The sequence below is a fragment of the Serinus canaria genome, chromosome 1A (assembly GCF_022539315.1).
Source record: "Serinus canaria isolate serCan28SL12 chromosome 1A, serCan2020, whole genome shotgun sequence".
In the NCBI taxonomy this organism is placed as follows: Eukaryota; Metazoa; Chordata; class Aves; order Passeriformes; family Fringillidae; genus Serinus; species Serinus canaria.
The window spans coordinates 41,182,461-41,205,503 of NC_066314.1; the positions used below are offsets into that span (position 1 = coordinate 41,182,461).

General features: G+C 36.0%; 1 protein-coding gene across 3 annotated transcripts in view; it reads left to right on the plus strand.

Annotated features, from left to right (window-relative positions):
* TMTC3 (transmembrane O-mannosyltransferase targeting cadherins 3) overlaps positions 1–23,043 on the plus strand; it is a 29,805-nt gene that overhangs the window by 240 nt on the left and 6,522 nt on the right. The window contains exons 2-12 of one of the 3 annotated variants that reach the window (XM_050983834.1): positions 5,877–5,979; positions 7,378–7,494; positions 8,081–8,297; positions 9,368–9,586; positions 13,345–13,444; positions 14,144–14,259; positions 15,933–16,105; positions 16,942–17,194; positions 19,986–20,134; positions 21,976–22,096; positions 22,711–22,822. In XM_050983834.1, coding sequence (XP_050839791.1) covers positions 8,109–8,297; positions 9,368–9,586; positions 13,345–13,444; positions 14,144–14,259; positions 15,933–16,105; positions 16,942–17,194; positions 19,986–20,134; positions 21,976–22,096; positions 22,711–22,822 — 1,432 coding nt within the window. In that variant the 5' untranslated portion in view covers positions 5,877–5,979; positions 7,378–7,494; positions 8,081–8,108. Of the gene's footprint in view, positions 1–5,876; positions 5,980–7,377; positions 7,495–8,080; positions 8,298–9,367; positions 9,587–11,814; positions 11,979–13,344; positions 13,445–14,143; positions 14,260–15,932; positions 16,106–16,941; positions 17,195–19,985; positions 20,135–21,975; positions 22,097–22,710; positions 22,823–23,043 lie in introns of those variants that run through there. The other 2 variants (XM_030238047.2, XM_050983840.1) reach the window with 2 other exon arrangements.

A 23,043-nucleotide genomic window follows, 5' to 3' on the forward strand; every position in this document is an offset into this window, starting at 1 on the left:
CCGCGCCTGCCGGGCTGCGGTGCGGCCTCGACCGCTGACTGCGGCGCTTGAGCGGTGTACGGGACCGCGCCCTGGCCCTGCCGCCTCCGCCGCCCAGGCTGCCCTTGCCTTGCCTTGCCTTGCCTTGCCTGCCTCGCCCCAGCGCTGCGGGCAGCGTGCTGGGTCCTGCCCGGCCGGCGGGAGGGCTGCGGGACTGCCCGGGTACGCGTGTGCTTTGGGGGTAGGAAGGGAACAGTGGAGCCCAGAAGGCACGGGGGAAATCACACCTATAAACTACTTGCATCCGTTGGGTACTACTAGCCAGCAAGTTTGGTGAAGTCTGGTAGCCGAGAAAGTTTGGGATCCTGTGTTTTAGTTAAATGGGTGTGAAGGCATCTTTTCAAATAAAAAAGGAAAACTAGTAACCAACCATTCCAGGCGTGTTTATCTCTTTGTATTTGTTTGTACAACAGCTCTGGAGAGCTGAAGTGGATTTGTTTTTGTTTTTAATGGTAAAAGAAAACGTTATAACCATCTATCTTTGTACTTTTGTCCTATTTTGGATTAATAATTGTTTTCATTATTTTGCTGTATCTTGATCAGTGTTGATATGTAATGGAGACTGACAAGATACAAGATGCCTTGCACTCCTTATAGTTATGCAGCTTTTTCCACTCATAGTACAACTCCAAAGACTTCTATATCTCAGCCAGGGATTGGTTAATTATAGTTCTATATTGGGTGCAAAAGGCAAACTGTAGTTTGGGAAGGGAAGGAGACCAGGTTATATTTAATGAATGGGTAATGTTACTAAAAATAAAATTAATTATGGTTAGGTGTAAAACAATGATTTAATAGTAGCAGGGACTTTTTTAGGTGTAGGAAGTGACACTGAAAATAATGACACCTTAGCCACAAACTAAGCCTTCAGGAAATGAATCCTTCTCTGGTAGAGAAAATAATCCACTGATGCTGCCATGCTGCTGTATAGGAGGCTTTTTTTAAATCATCTTCATCATCTTAACCAGCTTTTAATGCCAGTCTAGCTATTTAATATGCTTTATTTAATATACATCAACATTTTTGAGTGTTCTGTTGCAGAATCAGCAGAAAACACATTTACTGGTAGTGAAACCATAACTGGGTTGTAATTGTGTAGTGCAGCTAGTAAAGACCATTGGTGCAGAAGTAAAAGGTATTTGGATTTGAAGTGGGCATGGAAACTCCAAAAGTGAAAAAAGAGTAAAGGGAATTGAAGTATTAACCCCACACAAAATGAGAAAACATTTAAAGTACAGCGTGGCTTGGACCAAGTAAATTAGTATGTTTTGCATCACCTCACATGATGAACTTGGTGTAAGTGAATCTTCTTTTAGTGGGAATAGATACTTACAGTTCTGGAGGCAAGAAATCAATTCAGCTCCATAGTAAATGGTTTGACCTACTCTGATAGAAGAGTTAGGCATACATGTTAAATCACAGCTTTGATAACAGTGTGCCCTTGCAAAGACCTAATAGAAAAACTGCACCATGAAAAGCCTAATGGAATGTTATTTAATGTACACAAGAAATCTCATGCAGACCCAGCATACTAAGTAAGGACAGAGTAGCAGAGTCTAAAGGCTGTGTTTTCAGCTTATACCTCACATGTAGCTTTTGCATACAGTTTCTGCTGTTGCATTTCTGGAACACAGAGTGGTGATAAGTGTTATTTTAGAGCCACTATTTTTGCATCAGTGCGGCCACAAAAGATGTTTTGTGTAGTTGCTCTAAATAGAATGGAAGTTATTTTGCTACTGTTTGAGTGTAGCAAAAACCCCTAAAGATTTGGAATGTGAGATTCTGTTACTGATTTAAATTTCTAAGTTATGAAGTACAAGCTGGACCAGTGTGGTTTGTATTTCAACTGGAGTGTACCAGTTGCATTGAACAAATTGAAGCTAAACCGCCAGGTAAACCAGGATCTTCATCTCACCCATTTTAAATTGTGTTACATTTTGGTCCTTGCTTGTATCAGAGTAACCTAAAATGTCCCTAGTGTTAGTCCAGCCTAGCTGCCAGCAAGTTCTTTCCCCATGGGAGATGTTTCATCTGGCCTGCAGCACGTGTTCTGACTTTGTATCAGAACTGCCAGTGCTCCTCTTGTTAATCCTTCAGAGCCATGTGAAGAGAGGGCTGGAGGCCTAATGGCTTTCTTGAGTAGTGAAGAGTATTTCCTAGTAGTCCCACACCTCTTGAGCTGGTAGTGAAAACCTTGCAGAAGGTTTTCACAATAAAACTTTTCTTGTTATATGTATCCTGGTCTAGGATTTCAGCAAGATGAAAAGGAAATTCAGGTGTTTTGTATTATTTATCCTCTCATCTTTCCAAATACTTCTTGCTTTCTAGATCAGATTCAAGTCCAATCATTTAAATCTCAGCTGTGCATCTAAGTTATTTCATATTGGAGTTGTACCTTGGAGTGGCATGAGTAGATAAAGTTTAAGGCTTTGTTGGAAAGGCAAAACAAAAACAGAATTATGATCTCTCTCTGTCAGTAAACACTTGTACTAAATAAGCAGAAAGAATGTTCAGTTTACTCAGAATAAAAATAAACAGGGGCTAGCTAGTAGGCAGTACAATTTCGGACATTAGTGGAGCCTAAAATTAAATTATTAAATGAATTTTAAATGCTATTTAAGTGGCTGCTATGTGCTATTGGTTTGTATATATCTGCTGATATTCATCAGTTCAGCTACCAACTCTTAGATGAACTAGTTGCTCACCTGTTTAAAAATAAAAATAACCCTAGGAGTGGTTTTAACAGCTTTTCACTTTCTTCTGCCTTTGAGAATTTGAATGTTTTCTCTGTGAACTGTAAGTAATGTTCTAAACAGTTCAGAACCTTCAGTGATTAATAAAGTTTCTGTCTCTAGTAAATAAATCTCTAGTATTGCCTGATTATTTTTTAGTAAATTGGCATAACACGTTATTAATGCTTTTCAATCAATGCAAGCGCCATTACTCTGTAGAAGAAAAAAATTTAAATGTATGTTTAAGTTTCTAAAGTTTGATAGTCAGATGTGTCTAACAGACAAAAACATATTTCTTCTGACAAGGGTCTTTTAATGTAGGGTGGCAGATAGCTAATTCTGGAATGGTAACATGTTTCTGGGATTGCATTTGTGTTCTTGCCAAGATACATGCTTGCCAATTTTTTCTAAGTTCTGATGGACAGAAAATGGCTTCTGCACTCCCAAATTTCCCAACTGAGGATACTCCTAGAACATCATTATGCATTTTTTATTTGTGACAGAGGTTTTCTTATGCAGACTGCTGCATCTTGCAACATGTGGTGTGCTAAACCATCTGTAGTGTCATGGATTTAGTAGCAATCGTTGAAAAATACTGTTGTTTTCTTACCTGCTAAAAGTACTTTGGCTCTTTTGGTGGCTGTTACATGGTTTTTTGTCCATGCATTTTTTCAGTTTTGTGAGACTTTCCTACATTTTACTCTTGTCTGTTATTCTTGAAGACTGGATGAACTATTGGAGTGATCTGAAGAAGCTGGAACAGGAAAACTATTTACTTTATGAGCCAAATGGGCTTGAGAGTTCTGGTTCTCTTCTGTCCTTTCTATTTAATGTCTCTGTACAAATGTGAAAATGGTGTGGTGCCAAGTGCAGATTTCTGTGCCAAACAGCCTAAGAGATTTAGTCCAATGATAGGCTGTTTTGCACAGCCTGGGTATTCTTTTTTTTACAGTTGTCTCTGATGACTCCTGTGCATTTTTTGACTCTCAAGGTTTACCTTGCTGCTTATTGTTTTCAGCTGTATATTCTTCATGACATGGTCAGATATTGTTGTAAATTAAAGCATCCAACAGAAGTCTTTGTAATAAAGTATGTGAAGTATGTGTCTGTCCTGATTTCATCCAGTCAAATGGTAGCTCTGTGGCTGTACCCTAAACCGCAAGCTGGCAGTCATACAGCCCAGGGGTTGGTTAAGGTATCTCAGGGGCAGTCTTAGTAGCTGTGAAAGTAGCAGGAAGGTGAGATGAAAAAATAACCTGAGGGATGGTAAGTCTGTTTGCATGTTTAGGACTAGGCAGTGATGTGGCTCTCCCTCGCAGCAAGTCTGTTTTAACAAAGAAGTTGTTAGGCAGCATTTTGCAGGTGTTTATCAAATCCATCCATCACTGGAAGTGAAGTACTGGCACTTGCAAGACCATACTTGGGTTGATCAACATGTCAGTTGGGTAAGAAGGAGAATATATCCACTCACATGAGCAGCCCAGTCATGTCAGGGCTTCAGCAGCCTCTTGCACATCTGTGATTTGCAAGGTTCTCAGTCTTATATACTCCTTACATGGATTCTTTCTTTCCAACATCAAACTGATAATAGATTAGTTGGCGTGAAAGTAATTTTGGTTGTCAAGAAGCAGTTGCTGTTTTCCACTGAGTTTAAAGGCAGTCATACTTTTGCCTGGCTTACCAAGTACAGATGATCTTTTACAAACCTCTGCTTTAGTTCTGCATTCTCAACATGTTGTTGATCATTGCAGGTTTGGAGCTTGGAGTGTGAGGGTGGACCCAGCTACAGTAGCAGATAGGAAGTAGTAGTTCTGATGGCAAGACTTGCTCAAAATCTGCATTGTTATGCTAACATTAAGGACTGCAAATTTTTTATTCCATATTTGTGCTTTAGGTCAGCAAGAACATTAAAAGTACCCTGTAATCAGACCAGGTGAAAAAAGTAATTTTCCTAACTCTGTGTATCTTTACAGTACATTTCAGGAAAATAAGACCTTAGAATGCAAGTCAGAAGTAGTAAAGTACCTGTACTGCAGTTTTGTGCAATCTACAGGTTTTATATGGCCTTATGTTTTCGGTTTTTTTTTCTTTGTGCTTAGCCTGGAAGCAGTGTTTGAATATGGAGGCTTTACCAGATTGCCATTATGCCTCCCTGTATTCAAGACCTAGTGCTTCAGCACACAGCTAAAATTTGAGGGGGGTATGGTGTGATGCTTTAGAGGTTACCAAGTTTGATACAGTTTGAGCAGGGTGACTTGCTGCTAAAACCAGAACAGGGCATTTTGTTGCATATAGTCATTTCTTACAGTTAATTTAGTAAAACTGTTCAGGATTTCCTGGAGTGTCTGTGGCTGAAATACTTGCCTTGAAAGACCAAGGTATAGCCATGTATTCACATGTAGTTGTGATTGCATCTGTGATTGAAATGTGCCTGTAAAAGAGAGTGTGAATTGCAATAAAAGCTTTCAGTGTTAAATGTGGATATTTTCTGGAGTTCTCTGATGGTGGGCTAGCCACTAAAGCATGAACTTTGGATTTATGTAATATCTGAATTTATTTCTGCTTAAGAGGTCCCTTTCATTCAAATAAAAACAGTATTTTCCCTACAGCTGTCATGTAGGCAAGTGGAGTTCTGTCAGGGGGCAGCATGGTCAATAGTAGTATAGAGTGTGGAGTTCTGAGTGAAAGGAATACTAGAAATTCAGAGCAAAATGAAAGGCTTGTGAATAGCATCAGAATCACCTGGGATTAAGGGATAAGTATAGTGGATGTTTTGACATACTTTTTCACATGTGGAAAAGTGAAAACCTACTTAAAGTTGAAAACGCTATTAATTAAGGCTGGTTAAGCTTTTCATTTTGATAAGATGCAGTACTTAGGAATCAATTTTGGGTTTTTTGCTAGTTGGGTAATGGTAGCTGTTTCTGAATAAATGTTGTTAAAGAATTAGAAGTCACCAAGACCCTACTCACCTAACAAAGCCTTTTCTTAATGGTTGAATTTAAATAAATTTTACTGTTGATTCTGTGTGGTAATATTACTATGTCACAGTATTTAAAATAATAAAGGCTTGTATGTTGGGAAATCCTGACATGTTTATTGTAGATCTTTTTCAGATATCACTTTTTTCAGTAGAATTGAAGTTCAAGAAGAAGGAAGTGGACTCTTTAGAACTTGTTGCAAAAAAGGAATTTCAAATTCTGGCAGGGTAAAAGCATATGTTTCATATCTACCTTCTTTGAAGGGGGATCTAAAAAAGTGATGAGTTCAAGTTCCAAAGTGTATTCCTGTGGCATGCTTTGTTTTCTTTTTTTAATAAGGTTTCTCTGGCTGCCAAGAGGACCTTAGATATGTTCAGTTGTAAACTTATCTTAGTGTTTTAAAGTACTTAGATCGAGCCAATGGCAGGGGGATTAGAACTAGATGATCTTTAATGTCCCTTCCAACCCAAACCATTGTGTTGTGATTCTATGAAAAAGGTGTAGCACCATCCTTCAACATTGTGGTGGTTTTTTTACTTATTTTTGTTAATTACAAAGGTGGTGGCAGCTTTTAAAAGAGGCTTTCTTTGTTGGAGTAACATAAATAGCAGTGTTCCAACTACTACAAAAGCCCTTAACTGCCATTATGTGAGGAACACCAAATGGTTTGGTTTAATTTCTTTGAAATTAAATGTTTTAAGTTTAGCTGCACCTGCATCTTTTTGCACGTGTATTCCTTCCTGTACCTACTGCTCCTTTGCTAGTAGTTGTGGTGGTGAGTGATTGTGAGCTCTCAGGTCCACGCTGCAAGCTACAAACAGGATCACCTATCCAGATCTTTGTGGCCTGTATTAAGAGTTCAAGTGTGGAGTATTAAGAGTTCAAGAAGCATTTGGACAACACTCAGGCATGTTGTGTGATTCTTGCGGTTGTCCTGTGCAGGGCCAGAAGTTGGACTCAGTGATCCTTGTGAGTCCTTTCCAGCTCATCATGTTTTATGATAAATCTGAACACAATTTTTAAAAAGCCCAGTAGACCAAAGAAAACAAAATCACCAGGATTTCAGGGTTTAGGACATTAAAGCAGACTCAAATAGCTTTCAAATAGCTCATCAGCTTTGATGTGTGAACTGTGATAAACATAAGGCTGCACTCATTATGTATTAATGGATCCACATTATCTAGCTAATATTAGCTGCTCTGTGTCCTTAGAGATGCTCCCCCTCTGCAGTTCAGGGGGGAAAATACTCTTGTTCAATCATGTCCATAGTCTCAAAATGAAGTCAGTGTTCAACTGTCTGTAGCTTTTCGGTATCTTCAGTCCCAGCAGTTGGCAGTGATCTATGCAGGATCAACTAGTGGTCAGAAGAAATACCTTTGACCTGTAAGTTACCTTCTTATTTTTCCGAGGCAGAACAGTATTCTCGAGCAACCCAGTCCACAGTGATCTCACCTTTTGATCAGTTCACCCATATAATATTATGTAAATAATCATAAATAATCATAAATAATCAGTCATAAAGCTGCTGATTAATAATTTCTCGGGCTTAGGAAATTAAGCAAGAATAGAGAAATTAATATATGATAAAGTTAATTTTGGGGTTTTTTTCATACTATTTTTTTTAGACAGTAGTCTCATGAACAGTCAATGACATCAGAGGAACTGGCAGAGTTGAGCAAGAAAAAAGACCTTTTCATGAACTTCTACAAAGAATGCAAATGAGGCTAGTGTGACTTTCAATGGTAAGTTTAACTTTTTTTTATTATTAATGTCAAAGGACATTGAACCCCTGTTTTATGAAGTTCTACAAGTTTCCCGTTTGTTCATCAGAATGTTTGAAGTTTGTTTTAGTTTTAATTGATTTTGAGATATTTTGAGAAAACCTTTAAATCTAAATCCCATAAATAATTGACTCAGTATCTGCCTCTTTGCTAACTTAGAATTTTGTGTGTGTTAAATTACTCGGGATTCCAGAGAACTTATTTTTCATAGTTTATCAGTTCACAGCACTCTCTTGAACTGCCATAGCTCTCTGCTGAAAGCAACATCACAATTTATTATCAGTGCTTTTTTTTCTTTGCCCGCAAGCAAAGCATGAGAAGTAGCAGTGTATCCACCTTTTGTTAGGCTTTTTAAGGGTAAGATATTTTAATGACAGTATTTACTTTAAACACTAAACCCTGTTACATGTGTGACTTGAGGAAACTTTTCTTACTGAGTTATAGCTATGGAGTGTCATTAACTTTTAAAATATTTGATGTCTAAATTTGACTTTTTTAATCAAGTTTAGTAAGTAAAACTACTCAAGTTTCTCTACATATATTTCAGCTTTTGTCCATGAAACCTCCTTGAGAAGATGGCTGATGTAAGCCTAAAGGAAGCAGCCCTTATTGTTGGTGTGGTGGCAGCCTGCTACTGGAACAGTCTCTTTTGTGGGTTTGTTTTTGATGATGTTTCAGCAATTTTGGACAATAAAGATTTGCATCCTTCTACTCCACTAAGAAATCTGTTTCAGAATGACTTCTGGGGCACTCCAATGTCTGAGGTAAATGGTTTGTGAAATGCTTTGAAATGTTTAGGAAATGAGAAAAAGACCTTGCAGAGTGTTTTTGCACTCCTTTGTCCTAGTGTGGTTTTAACAGAATAGCTAGGATTTGTGGAATTTGGTGGTGTTAGGGTTTTGTACAATAATATCAGGAATACACGTAGCTTATATTCTTTCCCTTTGTTCAGTAAAAAAAACTGGTAAGAAAATGAAGATGAAAATGCATGATGTTATTTCCTTGTAATCACAATATCAAAATTGATCAACTCTGACCAGTTTCTTTTCTCCTGCAAAAATTAGATATTGCCATGCAAGGACATTTATTTCTGGATGCAACCTGGAAGGAAAAATAACACTTAAACAACATAGCTTGGAATTAGGATATTGATTCCTTTAAATTTATTTAAGTATATATATATAGATAAATATGAATTCAGAGTTTCTGATTTGTAGCCCATATAGGGTGGCTATCTATTATCTGAAAAGCTGCACTGGCATTGAAGCTCTTGATAAACATTGTTAAATGGCAATAGCTAAAGTATTTTGATACAATTTTAAAAGTCATACATGGTGTTATTGTTGAGTAAATGAATAAAAATTCTCTCCCATTCATACATTCTCTGCTTATCAAGACATTCCACTTTATAATCTTTTGTTATGTTCATAACCTCCAGGGTTAGTTCCTGGTGACATACTATTCTCTAGCTCTGCAAATAGACTCTGATACATACTTTTCATATAACCCTGTAACCAAAGTTTCCAGATGCCATTTAGTTCTGTATTCATTGAGGGTTAAATAGGTTCCTAAATTCTCTCAGTGAAGTTTCAAATAGCACATTTTTTATTTTTACCGTTTTCACTGAAAAAAATCCTTAACCATGTGCAGTGGAAAAGAGCCCTTTTTTTTTTTTTTTTTTTTGGTTGGGCCACTGCTTTTCATATCTTTGTTTTGAAGGTAGATGCCTGACAGTAGAAGGGTATTCAGGTATGGATAGGTGTTTAGGAAGGTATTTTAGAGTGAAAGTAATTTTGTAAGTTAGTGGTGACTGATTGTATTTGTTTTCTTTCAGGAGCGGAGTCATAAATCTTATCGTCCCCTTACAGTTCTAACGTTTCGCCTAAACTACTTGTTCAGCGAGTTAAATGCAGTTTCTTACCACTTTCTAAATCTGGTCTTTCATGTGGTGGTGTGCATAGTCTTCCTCAAGGTCTGTAAGCTCTTCCTGGACAACAGGAGCAGTGTAGTTGCATCCTTGCTCTTTGCAGTGCACCCAATACATACTGAAGCGGTAGGTACAGCTGTGATGTGCTTAATTTGGTTGAACTGTGTTAATTAAACTTAAATTTCCTGGTGTTTGGATCTGCTTGTATATATATATACCTTCAGAAAGTATGATTTTATTCATAGTTACTCTTTACTTTGCAATGACTGGTGGAAGTGGCAAATTTCCATGCTCAAGTGTTGTTTTATATTACATGCAGCTACTGGAAAATAATTAAAGAAACATGAATTTAGTTGCTGAATAATTTAGGCCTCTGCTATGCACATCGGCTTTTATGACTTCAGTTTACGTAGAATTTGTGTTCTGTGTGATTCATACAGTATCCTATTTTGCAAATATTATGAATGCCTCTTAATTCATTTCCAGAATCCCTTGTGGCTAATCACCATGCCTATTCTGTCTACTTTCTTTTATGTCAATTGTCTGTCTCAGTGGGACTTTGTCTAGGATTGTTGTTCCTATACTATAGCCAGCTTAGGCCCAATTCTGTCTGAACCTTCCACTTTTTTAACAGATAGGATACAAGGAAGAAGAAAGACATTTCTCTCCTCTCTTCTTTTCTTTGATTCTGAAGGACTTCTTCACTGCTATTTAAAAAAACTAAAAAGCTTTGTTTGTACAGGTTTCTGATTATTTACTTTTTAATGGCCAACCAGGCTTGCAATGTTGTGGAGGAAATGAAGTCTTGTGATCACCATTCATTAGATTTCTTTCTGCCAGAAAATCTGATAAAGCAAATTCGTGGCATTTTCTGCTGTTAGTTCTGCTCCCCTTCTAATTTACTTTCCTGGATTTTAGTACACAGCTATTGCAGAGTCCTGTCTCTTTTTTTTTTCTTTAATAGTATTAGCTTATTTCCAGAAAACTGAAAATGTTTGAATCTTTTGCTGCTTTGGAGATTATACCACTTCATTGAGTAAAAGGTGGTTTTTTGGGTGGGGGAGGGAGGAGTAGAGTCTTTTGATTTTAATAAAATGAGGGGGCTTTATGTTCTAATTTTTTTGGTCCTGATTTTGGGAGTAAAGAGTTTGCATCTACCTCTTATTCACTAGTAGTACAGTTCCCTTTAAGCAGTAATTAAGAAGCCTGCATCCTTGTATTTTGAGCAAATTTTACAGGAATTGAGTTGATAAAGTTGGCTGTTACTTAAGCTACTGATATGTCCTTGCTAGAAGTTAATGGAATGTTTAAAATGAGGAAGTTCGGCACCTAAAAATTCCTGCTTGCTCCAAAGCACAAACTGCTATAAAAACTTGGGTAAAACATGAGTTAAAAATCGAAATTCTTTATTTAATTTGGTTTTCTGGTTCTTTGAAAAAACATGCTTTCAATTGCCAAACTTGGCTTTACCTCTTTGTAGTAAATGGGATAGGATCTTTGCAGCAGTGTTAGCAAGTTGCCATGACTTAGGTTAGTGGCTCACAGGTTAGATCAGCCAGTGTAATTTTATCACTTTCATTCTAAATTTCAGTGATTCTTTATTATGCCTGAACTTTCAGATTTTGCCCGAAATAGCAAGTAGCACAGATGCTTTTAGTCCTGTGCATCAGTTAGTAAGAAGTGCCGTGCAAATCCTGCAACCCCTTGTGTAACCGAAGCTAGTTGTGTAAGGCAATGTTCTGGAGCGATTTGGCAGAGCGTGTGTAAGGCCTGGTGTCGGCCACGTGAGGGCGCTGCAACACAAGGATCGCTCCAACCTGGTGCTGGCCTGGAAACACCGCGAAACTGCAATTCTAGTTAAATCCCCCTGCTGTTGTACTCAGGTACTCAGTGAAGAGTCAGATAAGGGCTTGCTTTCTTCTTACCCTCACCTCTTTCACTATGTAAAAAGAACAAATGGAAGCTTCCTTACACAGAAAAGAGAAGGTAATAATTAGATGTATATTAGGACTAGGAATTTTTGTATCTTTTATAATTATAATTAAAAGGTCTCTGGTCTTAATTCCTTCAAATTAATCTCCTACTTATTGCTTATTACTTATAAATCATCTGTACAAGAGTTTGAAACAGCAGATACAATAAATAAATATTTCAGCATTTTGCCTATCTTAAGATATAGAGATTTTTCCTGGAAAAGTTATCAGAGCAGGATAAGTAGATTATTTTCTGCTTTAGTTCAGAAAGAAGCTAGGCTATTGCAGTGATACATCTGTTTTTCTGAGAAAGACATTTTTAGGAAATGAGTTGAATAACAGCATCATAGTTGCATTTGTCCCTGCCTTTTTCAATTCCAGTTCAGTCTTCCTCGCTACTTTACAACTGTTCTGGCCAGAAGTATGTAAACCACCTTTATTGCTACAGGATGTCAACTAACCTTGTGAGTGCTGGAATTTTCTCTCATAAGTCACATTTGCATCCAGAAATAGAACCTCTCTTTTGTTGGCAGTCAACTGTGGAGGTACACCAACATGCTTTATTCATGTTCTCTTTCAGCCGATCTGCAGATAAAGTTCTCTTTAATGTCTTAATACTAGACAGTTTTGGAATCCAGACCAGGAATGTTTGAAACATCTTAAGATATTTTGGAAACAAATACTTAGATGCTCTTTAAAATATTAACACAAACCTGAGGTGTCTTACTAAATGTGAAACATGCTTTGTCTGTGCATGATTCAGTGAATCTTTTGGTAAACATACAGTTGTCCCAAGAGAAATGCTAGAGTATGATTTCAGATGCAGATTAGAATGCTTTTCTTTACACTGTGACCTTGGATACTGACTTACTTTCTCATTTTATGCTGTGCTGAATCAATCATGCTTGACCAAGAATGTTCTAGTAATAAAATTTCTAGCTGGGTCCAGATGGTAAAAAGTCAGTTTTCAGCATCATCGTAGTTAAATCATGAGCTATGCAGTTTCCTTAGCTAAATACGACCATGTAACTCAGGACATGTCACTTGCTTCAGCCATGTTACTTGTAAAAATTTGGAAGCAGTCAGAGGCACTACAGAAGAGGACAGGTGAGGAAGAATGGTAGTCCTAGGAGGTGGTATAGGCAACACAGCAGCTTCTGCAATAACCATGAGCATAATGACCTATATTCCATATGCAATTGTTGTTTTCACTTTAGCATTTTTTAAAAACACTTCTTGAAATGGGAATGAATCTGTATTTCTTTGGGGATTTTGAAACAACCCTTTGCCCTATGCATTTTAACTCTTCTCTGAATTTCATAAAATCCACTCCTCTCTGTCTCATCAAGGGAAGAGAGGTTGCGACTGAACACTGAGGCAGAAATATTGTAGAGTACCTCAGCCTTCTCCTTGTCCATTGTTACCAGTTGTTCAGCACTGCTGGTGTGGCGAGGTACACCTCTGACATTCCTTTTCTGGTTAACCTATCTGTAGAAACCTTTCTTGTTATTCTTTATGTCTATTGCCACATTCAGTTCCAGCTCTGCCTTGGCCTTCCACACCCTATCTCTGCACAACTGAGCTTTGTCCCAGGTTTTTTTTCCCAGGTTACTGCTCCTTGTTTCCACTGCCTGGGCATTTGCTTCTTTCACTTTAGTTTGACGAACATCTTTCTACCCAGCAACACTGACCTCTCACTTTCTTTACCCAATTTCTTGCTCCTGAGGATTGGGAACTCCTGTGCTATATGGAATACTTCCTTAGAGATCTGCTATCTATATAATAATAACTATCTAGTAATATATAAATGGCATAGCTAGATTATTAATAAAAACTCAACAAATGCTATCTTGAAATATCAAATAATAATACTTAATAATAATTACGGTTTTTCTTCTTTTATTTTTCCAGGTGACTGGAGTTGTGGGCAGAGCAGAGCTTTTATCATCTATTTTTTTCCTAGCTGCTTTTTTGTCATACACAAAGTCTAAAGGGCCGGATAATACCATAGGTAAATGATTGACAAATAGAGATATAAGTTAGTTTGTTTACCACTGATAAAAATGCTCTTAAAACCATAATAGGGGTGAACTGGTTATTCAGCAAGCATGTACCAAACCTCCTTCAGAGCCAAGATACCCACGTAATACTACTTTCCATTATAAATTGCATTTTTTCCCCAAGACATATGCATTTCTTTAATTAGTTTTATAACACCTACCCTAGGATATGCTTGCACTGACTTTTATTACTGCAATTTAAGTGGAAGTGTGCTGAGTTGCCTCAGATGATCAGTCACAAGTAAACTCCAAAGTTTCAATGCAGATAAAGGAGGCTTCCATCTTTGCCAGAGTCAGATTGACATAGTGAGAAGTCATGACTCCCTATAAAATATTCCATTTGAAAAAGTGCTCTGGTGATTTAGGAGATACTGAGTTATTTTGTTTTACTTATTATAAATCAGTTTTTTACCCTTCATTTATTTTATTCAATTTAAGGGAGACAGTTTTAACATTGATGCATGTGTGTTATTTTCTGTAGAATAAATGTGATTGTCTTTCATAAAACATTACATATACTAAACAAGTTTACAAGACATGGCATATTCAGATATGAGGAGCCAAAGCCTTCACTTTTTAAAGTAATTTACTCTATTAAATGTGTTTTTTGTATGATGGAACATTTTCAAAAATATCTTCTTTATTTGCAGTGTGGACACCAATTGCAGTGACTGTATTTCTAGTAGCTGTTGCAACACTGTGTAAAGAACAAGGAATAACAGTGGTGGGGATATGCTGTGTGTATGAAGTCTTTATTGCTCAAGGGGTAAGCTGTTGAAAAATAAAGTGAATTTTTTTTATGAGACATTAAGTACTTGGAAGCATCATATTTCGGCACTGATCTTTCTCAGTTAAGGTTAACCCAATATATTTGGGTTATATTTTCTGTTTCTGTTATATTTTTCAGATTTTTTTGGGTCAGTTCACTTTTGATAGTTGACAGTGAGGGAATCAAATAACTTCCAAGTTGTCCTTTACATGCCATGCAGAGATGTTAGCAAATATCCTCAGTAAAGACTTGACAGGTCTTAATGGAAGCCTATGGTTTAGGTGACTGAGGTTTGCAAATCCTAACTTATAACAGTCTTGATTAAAGTTTTGAGGTGCATAAAGGTGGAGGATTATTTGGTTTTAATCCATGTAGTAAAAATAGAGAACATATTATATACATATTCATTTCATCATTTTCTATTGAGTAACCAAATGCTTTAGAGTAGTCCTATTTGAATAAGCAATATTACTAAGAAATTTGTTGTTCTAAGAATACTGTTATCTGATATATTTCATTTAAGCCTTTAAATTAATAGTAACTTTTCCTTAAAGAAACAAGAGTTTCCTGCAATTGAATAATTCTAGACTTTTTAATAACCAAAATAAATTAAAAATTAAAATGGAGCAATTAAAAATGTAGCATTCCATATTTTAAGAAAATTTTATAGTTATTATTCCTTAATTGCTTGCAGAAAATTTTGCAAAAAATGCACCAATAAAAGCTGAAAGATTGTCTATCCTGGGGACACATAATCAAGGCCGAAATACCAAAATCACATAGATGTCTTTGTAACTATTGCCTTTGCAATAGTTAATTAATAGGTCTAGTGAATTAAAATACTGTTTTCTAGCTGGATTTCTTAGGAAATCACCAGTACGTGACCGGTTTTTAGCTCACTCTTCTTTTCTTTTAGTAACTTTTGATCTGATCTTCAATTTCCCTGAAGTTTAATAAGATTATGTAAGTCAGTTAAGTAGGAAAGATAAAATGCAAACTACGGCTTCTTCTGAAAGCACAGGTGTCACATGAACTTAGAGTTTTACCAGTCCTCAAAAACCTTTCAGTTTCTGTAGTTTAGCCAGCCTGTATATGAAAGGCAATAAATCATCACAGAAGTCAGGAAGACAAAGGGAAAGAGGTACACTGAGAAGAAATTAGCTTATGTAATGGAAAACTGTGCAAGATGATGATGTTGATGAGGCAAGGAGGGATGATTTACTGCAGTAGAGGTATAAAAAAGAAAGCCAGGGCTAATCAGGAAGCAAATAGTATTTCTGTCATTCGTAAGGGATTTTGTTTATAGGGCAAGTTTTCAGAGGGGCTGATAATTCTGAAAATAGTAATTTTTCTTATTGAGAGTTCCTTTCATTTTTTTGATTCATTTGTTCAAGCCTCTGAAGATGGTACAATTTTTTTATCTGTCAGCACAAAATAGCTGCAGGTGTACAGGTTCAGCTGTTATAGAGTTAGCAAGAATACTTGACTAGTTTATTAGAATGGAGACCTTATTTTGAGGACTTGTCATGAAGGCATTAAGAAGCTGAAGTAATTAACTATTGGAAGCAGACGTTTTCAGAAAACCAAAGAAGAAAGTATTAGGAAGCTCATATTTATCTAAGGAACTAATGAGTACCCTGTCTGATTATAAACAATTTTTTAATTTGCAGTACACCTTGCCAGCATTATTGGACACAGCTGTACAGATTCTTCGAGGAAAGGGCAGTATTCCTTTCTCTATGCTCCAAACACTGTTGAAACTCATAGTCCTAATGTTCAGTACACTCCTGCTTGTAGTTGTCAGAGTCCAGGTTATCCAGTCTCAGCTTCCAGTGTTTACAAGGTAATAGTAAAGTGCTTCTTATTTTCAGTTGTTTATAAATAAGATGTGACTTAATGAAGTTGGAATGAAATGGCCAAAAATATATGAACTTTAATGTTATTCACCTGTTTTAATATTATTATTCAGTGTCTGTACAATATTGCATTTTCTGTGAAATTGCTAAATGATATACTTCAGCAACAGTTGAATAAAATGTTCAAAATATTGAGGTATCTGAGCAGGCAGCCATTTAAAAAAAGTTTACAGTTGATAGTTCATCTTACTAATTCAGAAATTAAATGTCTTATTGCTTAAGTATTTTTTATTGTCTCTTTATTTGAACCTTGTCCGAATTCTACAAACCTCTTACATTTTTCCTCTTCTACATACAGAATATATTTTATATTTTAGGTATGTACTATGCAGAAAACATGGTTGTCTTCAGATAGACTACTTGAAGATGTATATGAATGATGTTAGAACTGAAAAACTAATTTATCTTAAGCTTGAGCAATGTAGAAACACAAGAATCTAAAACTGTCCCTGAAAAAATGAGACAAACTATTAAAAACATGAACAAGGACCACTGAACTCAACTTGGGGTGTAAATTATTCTGTTTCTTCAAACTTATGTTGATTATATCCCAAAACAGTTTCATAAACATGGGGGAGGCTCTGTCCCTCTCTTCAGTGAATCACTGTGCATGGTTTCACACCTGACAAATGCAGAAAGATTAGGATATTATACATGTCTGTAATTAGTAGTTCTAGCTATGACTCTAAAGTTTGCCACAAAGTGAATCAAGTTCATATCTTTCCTCATTAAAAGTTCCTTTTTCTCCTTTCTTTTGCTTTAGGTTTGATAACCCAGCTGCTGTTAGTCCATCCCCAGCAAGACAGCTGACTTTCAACTACCTCCTCCCTGTAAATGCTTGGCTTCTTCTCAATCCCTCAGAATTATGCTGTGACTGGACAATGGGAACTATTCCTCTTGTGGAGTCTTTGTTAGATGTTAGAAATATTGCCACCCTTACCTTCTTTTGCTTTCTGGGATCTTTGATGGTCTTCAGTCTCCGATACCCTGGAGACTCGTCCAAGACAGTATTGATGGTATGAATGATGCACTGTTTTTGTCCTTTTGTTAACAGTAAGTGCCTCAGGTTGTATGGTGACACGTGTAATCTGCTGTGACCCAGAGATACTATGTGTGTCTCCTTTTAGGCTAGAATGAACACATAAGAGAAAAATTGGCTAGCAACAAAACTGCTAAATTGCAATTAAGTATGTGATTGTGTTAGAGATGAAAATAAATATGCCCCTTGTTATGTATTTGTAAACTGTATTGCAGCCTTCCTCAGATACTCAGAGCTCAACTGGCACATGGGGGCTTTCAGTAGAATTTAAATATGTTTCAAGGACCAGAATGCATTTTCATCCTGCAAGCTGTCTACTTTATTTAAATGTCAGTAGTCGTGATATGTGTTTAGCAAGAGATTTGATTTTCTTTCTTATAGGTGTAAAAGAAAGGACATATTTTTGCATTTAGGAAAAAGTTTCCACTTTTGTTATTGTTGTTTTGTTTTTCTTCTGTAAGTTGTTTTCATATTATGAAAAACTAGTTTTGTCAGGCTGTAAGATCAGTTCCTGTGTCTGTTCACTATTATATATGATCTTAAAACTGAGATGGATTAACAGAAAAGAATATTTTGGAAGAAATAGAAAGGATCAAAGGAGCTGGTATTTTTGAAAAAAAAAAAAAAAAAACAGTCATCAATTATTGATCCATTACAAATTTTCACAAGGTGAATGATAACCTGATACCATATTTTTTATTAGTTCTGTGGTGAACTTATGTGTACAACAAACCTGCATGCATTTATCTTAGTCTGCTTCAGAAATAATGCATTTTTTTAGTATGTTGATCAGCGAACAAAAGTTTCAGATGGGTGGAAATATTTATGCATAACCTAAGGTTTAAGTAGTTCTTTGCTAAGCAGCTGACAAATTTTGATGCTCCTCTAAAAGACCTAGCATTATAGTTCTGACTCACATGTTTTTTCTTGTCTTGTCACTGGAGCAAGGCAATATATTTCCCTAGAAGACCAGTGAAAATGATATCTAGTATTGCTGATGAAATTTCTTTTCTTGAATTTGGAAACTGTGTATGAAGAGAAGAAATTATTGATATCATAAATGTGCAAGGTGACATGCTTGGAAAATAAGTTTGACAGCACTTCAAATATGCAGAGTATTTGCATTTTCCTCCTTATATAAGCTGAGGCATAAACTTTTCTCCACTGCACTGTTAGCAGGAAAAATGTGTGTGGGGTGTGGTTCACATTTTTTACAGGACAGCTCCTGAATTTTAAGGCTGTTTATTTCCTTTCATTTCTGTTTATTCCCTACCTGGTGAAGTTCACAGGAGGACAGGGTTAATGGGTTTCTTAGCATATGTTGTTGTAAGTCAGTTAGTTTTTGTTTGAGGGTGGTATTTTTGCATGTGTTTTTATTATTCCAAGTGAGTTTTATAGGAAAAGATTTTCTGAAATCATTCACTCCAGCCTGCAAGCCTCAATGTCACCTGACACAGTATAGTCCTGGTTTAATGCAAGTTGTTTTCCTTTAATCTATATCTAGGCTGTGTATATGTTGATTTTCTTCAGCATTGAAATGCCTGGAAGCAAATTTCATAGGAAATGGGAATGCAGTCTTTTATATTAAATATTAATTATGTGCTACAAATGAAACAATATGATAGGCCAAAACCTATTGCTGCATTCCAGCAATCCATTAATATCCCCAAGTAATCAATGTATTCTGTATGTTGGAAGGCTCAGTTGTGTTTTTGTTTTCATGGACCTTAATGGAATGCTGTGGATCAGCAGGTGAGCTGTGTTAAAGATCCATGTGCATATTCCTGAAATATCCTTGAAATATGAGATAAAATCTTACTTGAAGTTTTAAATCAGTGTTGCATTTTTATATATGTAATCCTGGGCTGATTTTCAAACTGGATTATTTAACAGTTTTAGCATGGAAGAGGCAGTTAATGTCATGCTTAACTCTAGACAACCAGTTGTACTGAATGTTTCTAGAAAATTCCTCTTTCTTCAAAGAAAAATTACATTTCTGTAGGTATGTTTTTGTGGGGTTTTTTTGAAACTTGGAGGCCAGATATTTTGAAATAATTATTCATGGCTTTCCTGGAACCAGAGATGGGAAATCTGCTACTTAACAGTCATCCAGGACTTAAAGCAACTGATCATGTCCACTTTCTTTGCAACAGATGGATTTCTTTGTCACTTACTAAACACAATTTTTGATAAGAAGTCAGTCCCCAACCTAAGAACTATTATTGTGCAGTTCTTAAGTTCATGGTAATTTCAGATACTTTGGGGAACTCTTAGCACTCTGTCCAAAAACTGGTGTTTATTCAGTGACTGATGCTGATTTTGCTGTTCACATTTCTTACAGAAACACACAACTAACTCTGTTGTACTGTAAAAATAGCTGCTTTATGCCTCAAATAAGCTGATGCAATTTTTTAATTGTCAGATAATGTCCAAGGTTTTTACACTATCTTGTTTCTGTATCTGGAACTCTTACTAAAACATTGTTATGAATTTAATTAATCTGTTGATCCTATTTATTTGTCCTCTTTTTGTAGTATAGTAAAGCAAATAGATTACCAAGCCCTTAAGTAAGGTATAGAATCATTTGCAGGTTACTACTTGCCATATTCAGTGGAATCTCAATGTAAAACAGATCTGAATATTAAAGACCAAATATCTACTATTTATGTCTGGTTTTATGGGATTATTTTTTGTAATTTGTAACTTGTTACTTGGGTACAGTTTATCACTGTCAATATCTTGATTACTAATTTGTATTTCCTTTCTAGGCTCTCTGCTTAATAGTGCTACCGTTCATTCCTGCATCAAACCTGTTTTTTCCTGTTGGATTTGTAGTAGCAGAGCGAGTGTTATATGTTCCTAGCATGGGATTCTGCATTTTAGTAGCGCATGGATGGAAGAAATTATCAACTAAAAGGTAAATAAATTCAAACTGATAAAAGCCCCAATGGGAAAGCTTGCATAGCCATAAATATAGTTATCTTCCATGAAAATCATAGATGAGTATAAGTCAAAACTGGTTTACCTTTATTCAGAGTTGATTACTGACTGAAGTTTATACAATGCATGTGCGTCAGCCAGTTAAAGTTGCTGAAAATTTAATCAGTAAAAAATTAAATTTTCAGAAATGCCGTGCTAGGAGTGGATATCAAAGCCATTCAGTATTTGTTAAACAAAACAATCTTTTGGTTAACAATTTCTCCTTAAAAATTGTGCTCTAAAAGCATGTTTTGCACATGCTTTTGTGTTTTCTGGTATCTTCTGTGTTGATTTGGATGTACTCCCTCTGATGTGGATGCTTTACCCTTAGCCCAGTGGTATCCTAATGCCAGTTCAGACAAATGGAAAGGCAGCAATTTGCAGTCTGTGTTGTCTGCTATTGTTAGAGATGAGGCCTTGCGGTAAAATTTACACTAACTGGTGCTGCTGAAGCTGACAGCACTGGATAATGAGAAATTAGTGATATATTGTGGGAGTGTGGATTTCTCACAAATCCCACTATGAGGCAGTAAAAATAGAAGTGATGTGAAAGAAAGCAAGGAACCAAAAGAGCATGGCTGGGGAGAAAAACTAGGCAGCTAGTGTAATTTACTACAATGATACTGGAAATCAGTTCTTTAAAATGAGAAAGAAAAGGTCCTTGCTTTAGAAATATGTGGAAAGAAGAAAACGTTCATAAAAGCCTGATGGGTTTACAGATTAGTGTGTATGCTGATTCTTATTGATCACTTTGGTAGTGTTTTAAAATTACTCTTTACAGTTCCCCTTTTTTTAGTATTTTTAAAGCCAAACATGGTAGACAAAACATGCATTTTATTTATCTTAGAAGTGGATGAGGTGGGGTGAAAAAATCCTTGCAGTTTTTAATAAACCCTTGTGAAGTAGGTAGCAGAGTGAACAACTGTTCCGTGAGTCAAATGTGAGAAATAGCAATTAAACATGAACACCTGCATGTCCACTCAAGAATGAGATTTTTTTTAAAACAAATTGTATTCATAATTGTGGGAAGGCTATTGAATGTTTGGCATCTTTTTCATAATTGAATTAGAATCCAAAATCCAAATGATCGGCATGTGAATGTGTATGTTTTATATCTGTCATGTTTAAATTCCAGAAAAATAAACTGAACAAAGTGAATATTATTCCTGACAAACTTGTCACAGAGAGTGGCCTTTGCCCCAGTTTGCAGCTTTATAAATATAATTGCTAGAAAGGCACTAAACTTTTCTCCTACTTAGATATTACAGTAGCACTAGGATTACATTTGGGTAGTCTCCACAGACCTCTCCATTAAGGTGTGTTCTGCAGTGTGGGAAAAGTTTGCAAAATGTGCAGTGAAGAATATGTGTGGAATTGTCTGCTGTGAAACAAAAGTATGAGAGAATTTTTTTAGTTGCTTTTTTCATTTTTTAGCATTTTGTGTAGTGTTTTGGAGAGCCTCACTTTTTGGCATCATATTTATTGTCCTAAATTACAGCTAAGTTTTAAGAGAAGTAAAATTTCTGTAAGCATTTTATACAAATTCTGTTGTGTTGTGTGAATTTGGCTTGTTCTTATTAAAGGACTTGCATGGACATAACAACGAAAGCAGGTAAACAAATTAATTTGTAATCGAACATTATTTCCTTTCAAACTCTGGAGTGTGCTAATCACAAATTTGGTGCTTTGTTTGCCTTTTAGCATATGAGATACTTATTCTAATAAAAATTAGAATTTTTGGTGTGCTTACAACAAGTCTTTGTTTGTTTTATTTAATAGTGTGCTAAGAAAAATTTCTTGGGTTTGTTTGGCTGCTGTGCTGTTCACTCATGCCTTAAAAACACTGCACAGAAACTGGGATTGGGAGTCGGAGTACACTTTGTTTATGTCTGCTTTAAAGGTACTGTATTCTGTTTGGAAAGGCTTATGGGAAGTTCTTGTTGCTGTTCTTAAGAAGCTGCAGTGGAACATGATAAAAACTGACAAAAATGATGCTTGTTTCAGCACATTAATTTCTATATTGAGAGTATTGGCATCTAATTAGTTGCTTTTGGGAATCCTTTAAAAGCAGCGTAATGCACACATAGAAGTTCATACGCAGAAAATAGATGATAATTTTTCTTGTGTCAAAGCAGTTGAATTTATTCTCTTGTCTGGATAAAAGCCAGATATGTTTCAGTACAAAAATCTACAAAAAGTTTGAGGCATAGAATTACTTTTTCTCAGTTTATATTGCATGATAATGCAGTTTGCAAAATGTCCTGTAACAGTTAAAATGAATTTTAAGATGTTTGGTAATTCTAGGAGCAAATAACTAAAACAAATTGATGTTGCACAACAGGATGAATGTAATCATTCTGTAGGTAGTGTTCTGTTATTCTTTGCATATAGAAGCTTGATGAATTCTGTCATTTGCACTACATTTTAATGACTTAAGATATTGTTAAGAGAAACTCAATTGTTAAGTAATTTCAACTTAATACCTTATGCTGTGGTATCTTTTTCTGGTTTTAGGTAAATAAGAACAATGCAAAACTATGGAACAATGTGGGGCATGCATTAGAAAATGAAAAAAATTTTGAAAGAGCTCTGCAGTTTTTCATACAGGCCACACAAGTGCAACCAGGTAAAGCTTTGACTAGTTGCCATCTCTTCACTCCTGGTATTTCAGTATACTTAGCTTACTAACAGCTTCACAATGGACTATTTTGCTTCAACTGAACATCAGACATAGGCACATGATAAGTTAATTGGTCCAGGGTTTTTGAAAATAAACTAAAAAAGTCCTCTAGAAGAAGTTTTTATCTAGAAAAAGCTGCAAATACTTTCAAAACTATTCCTTGTATG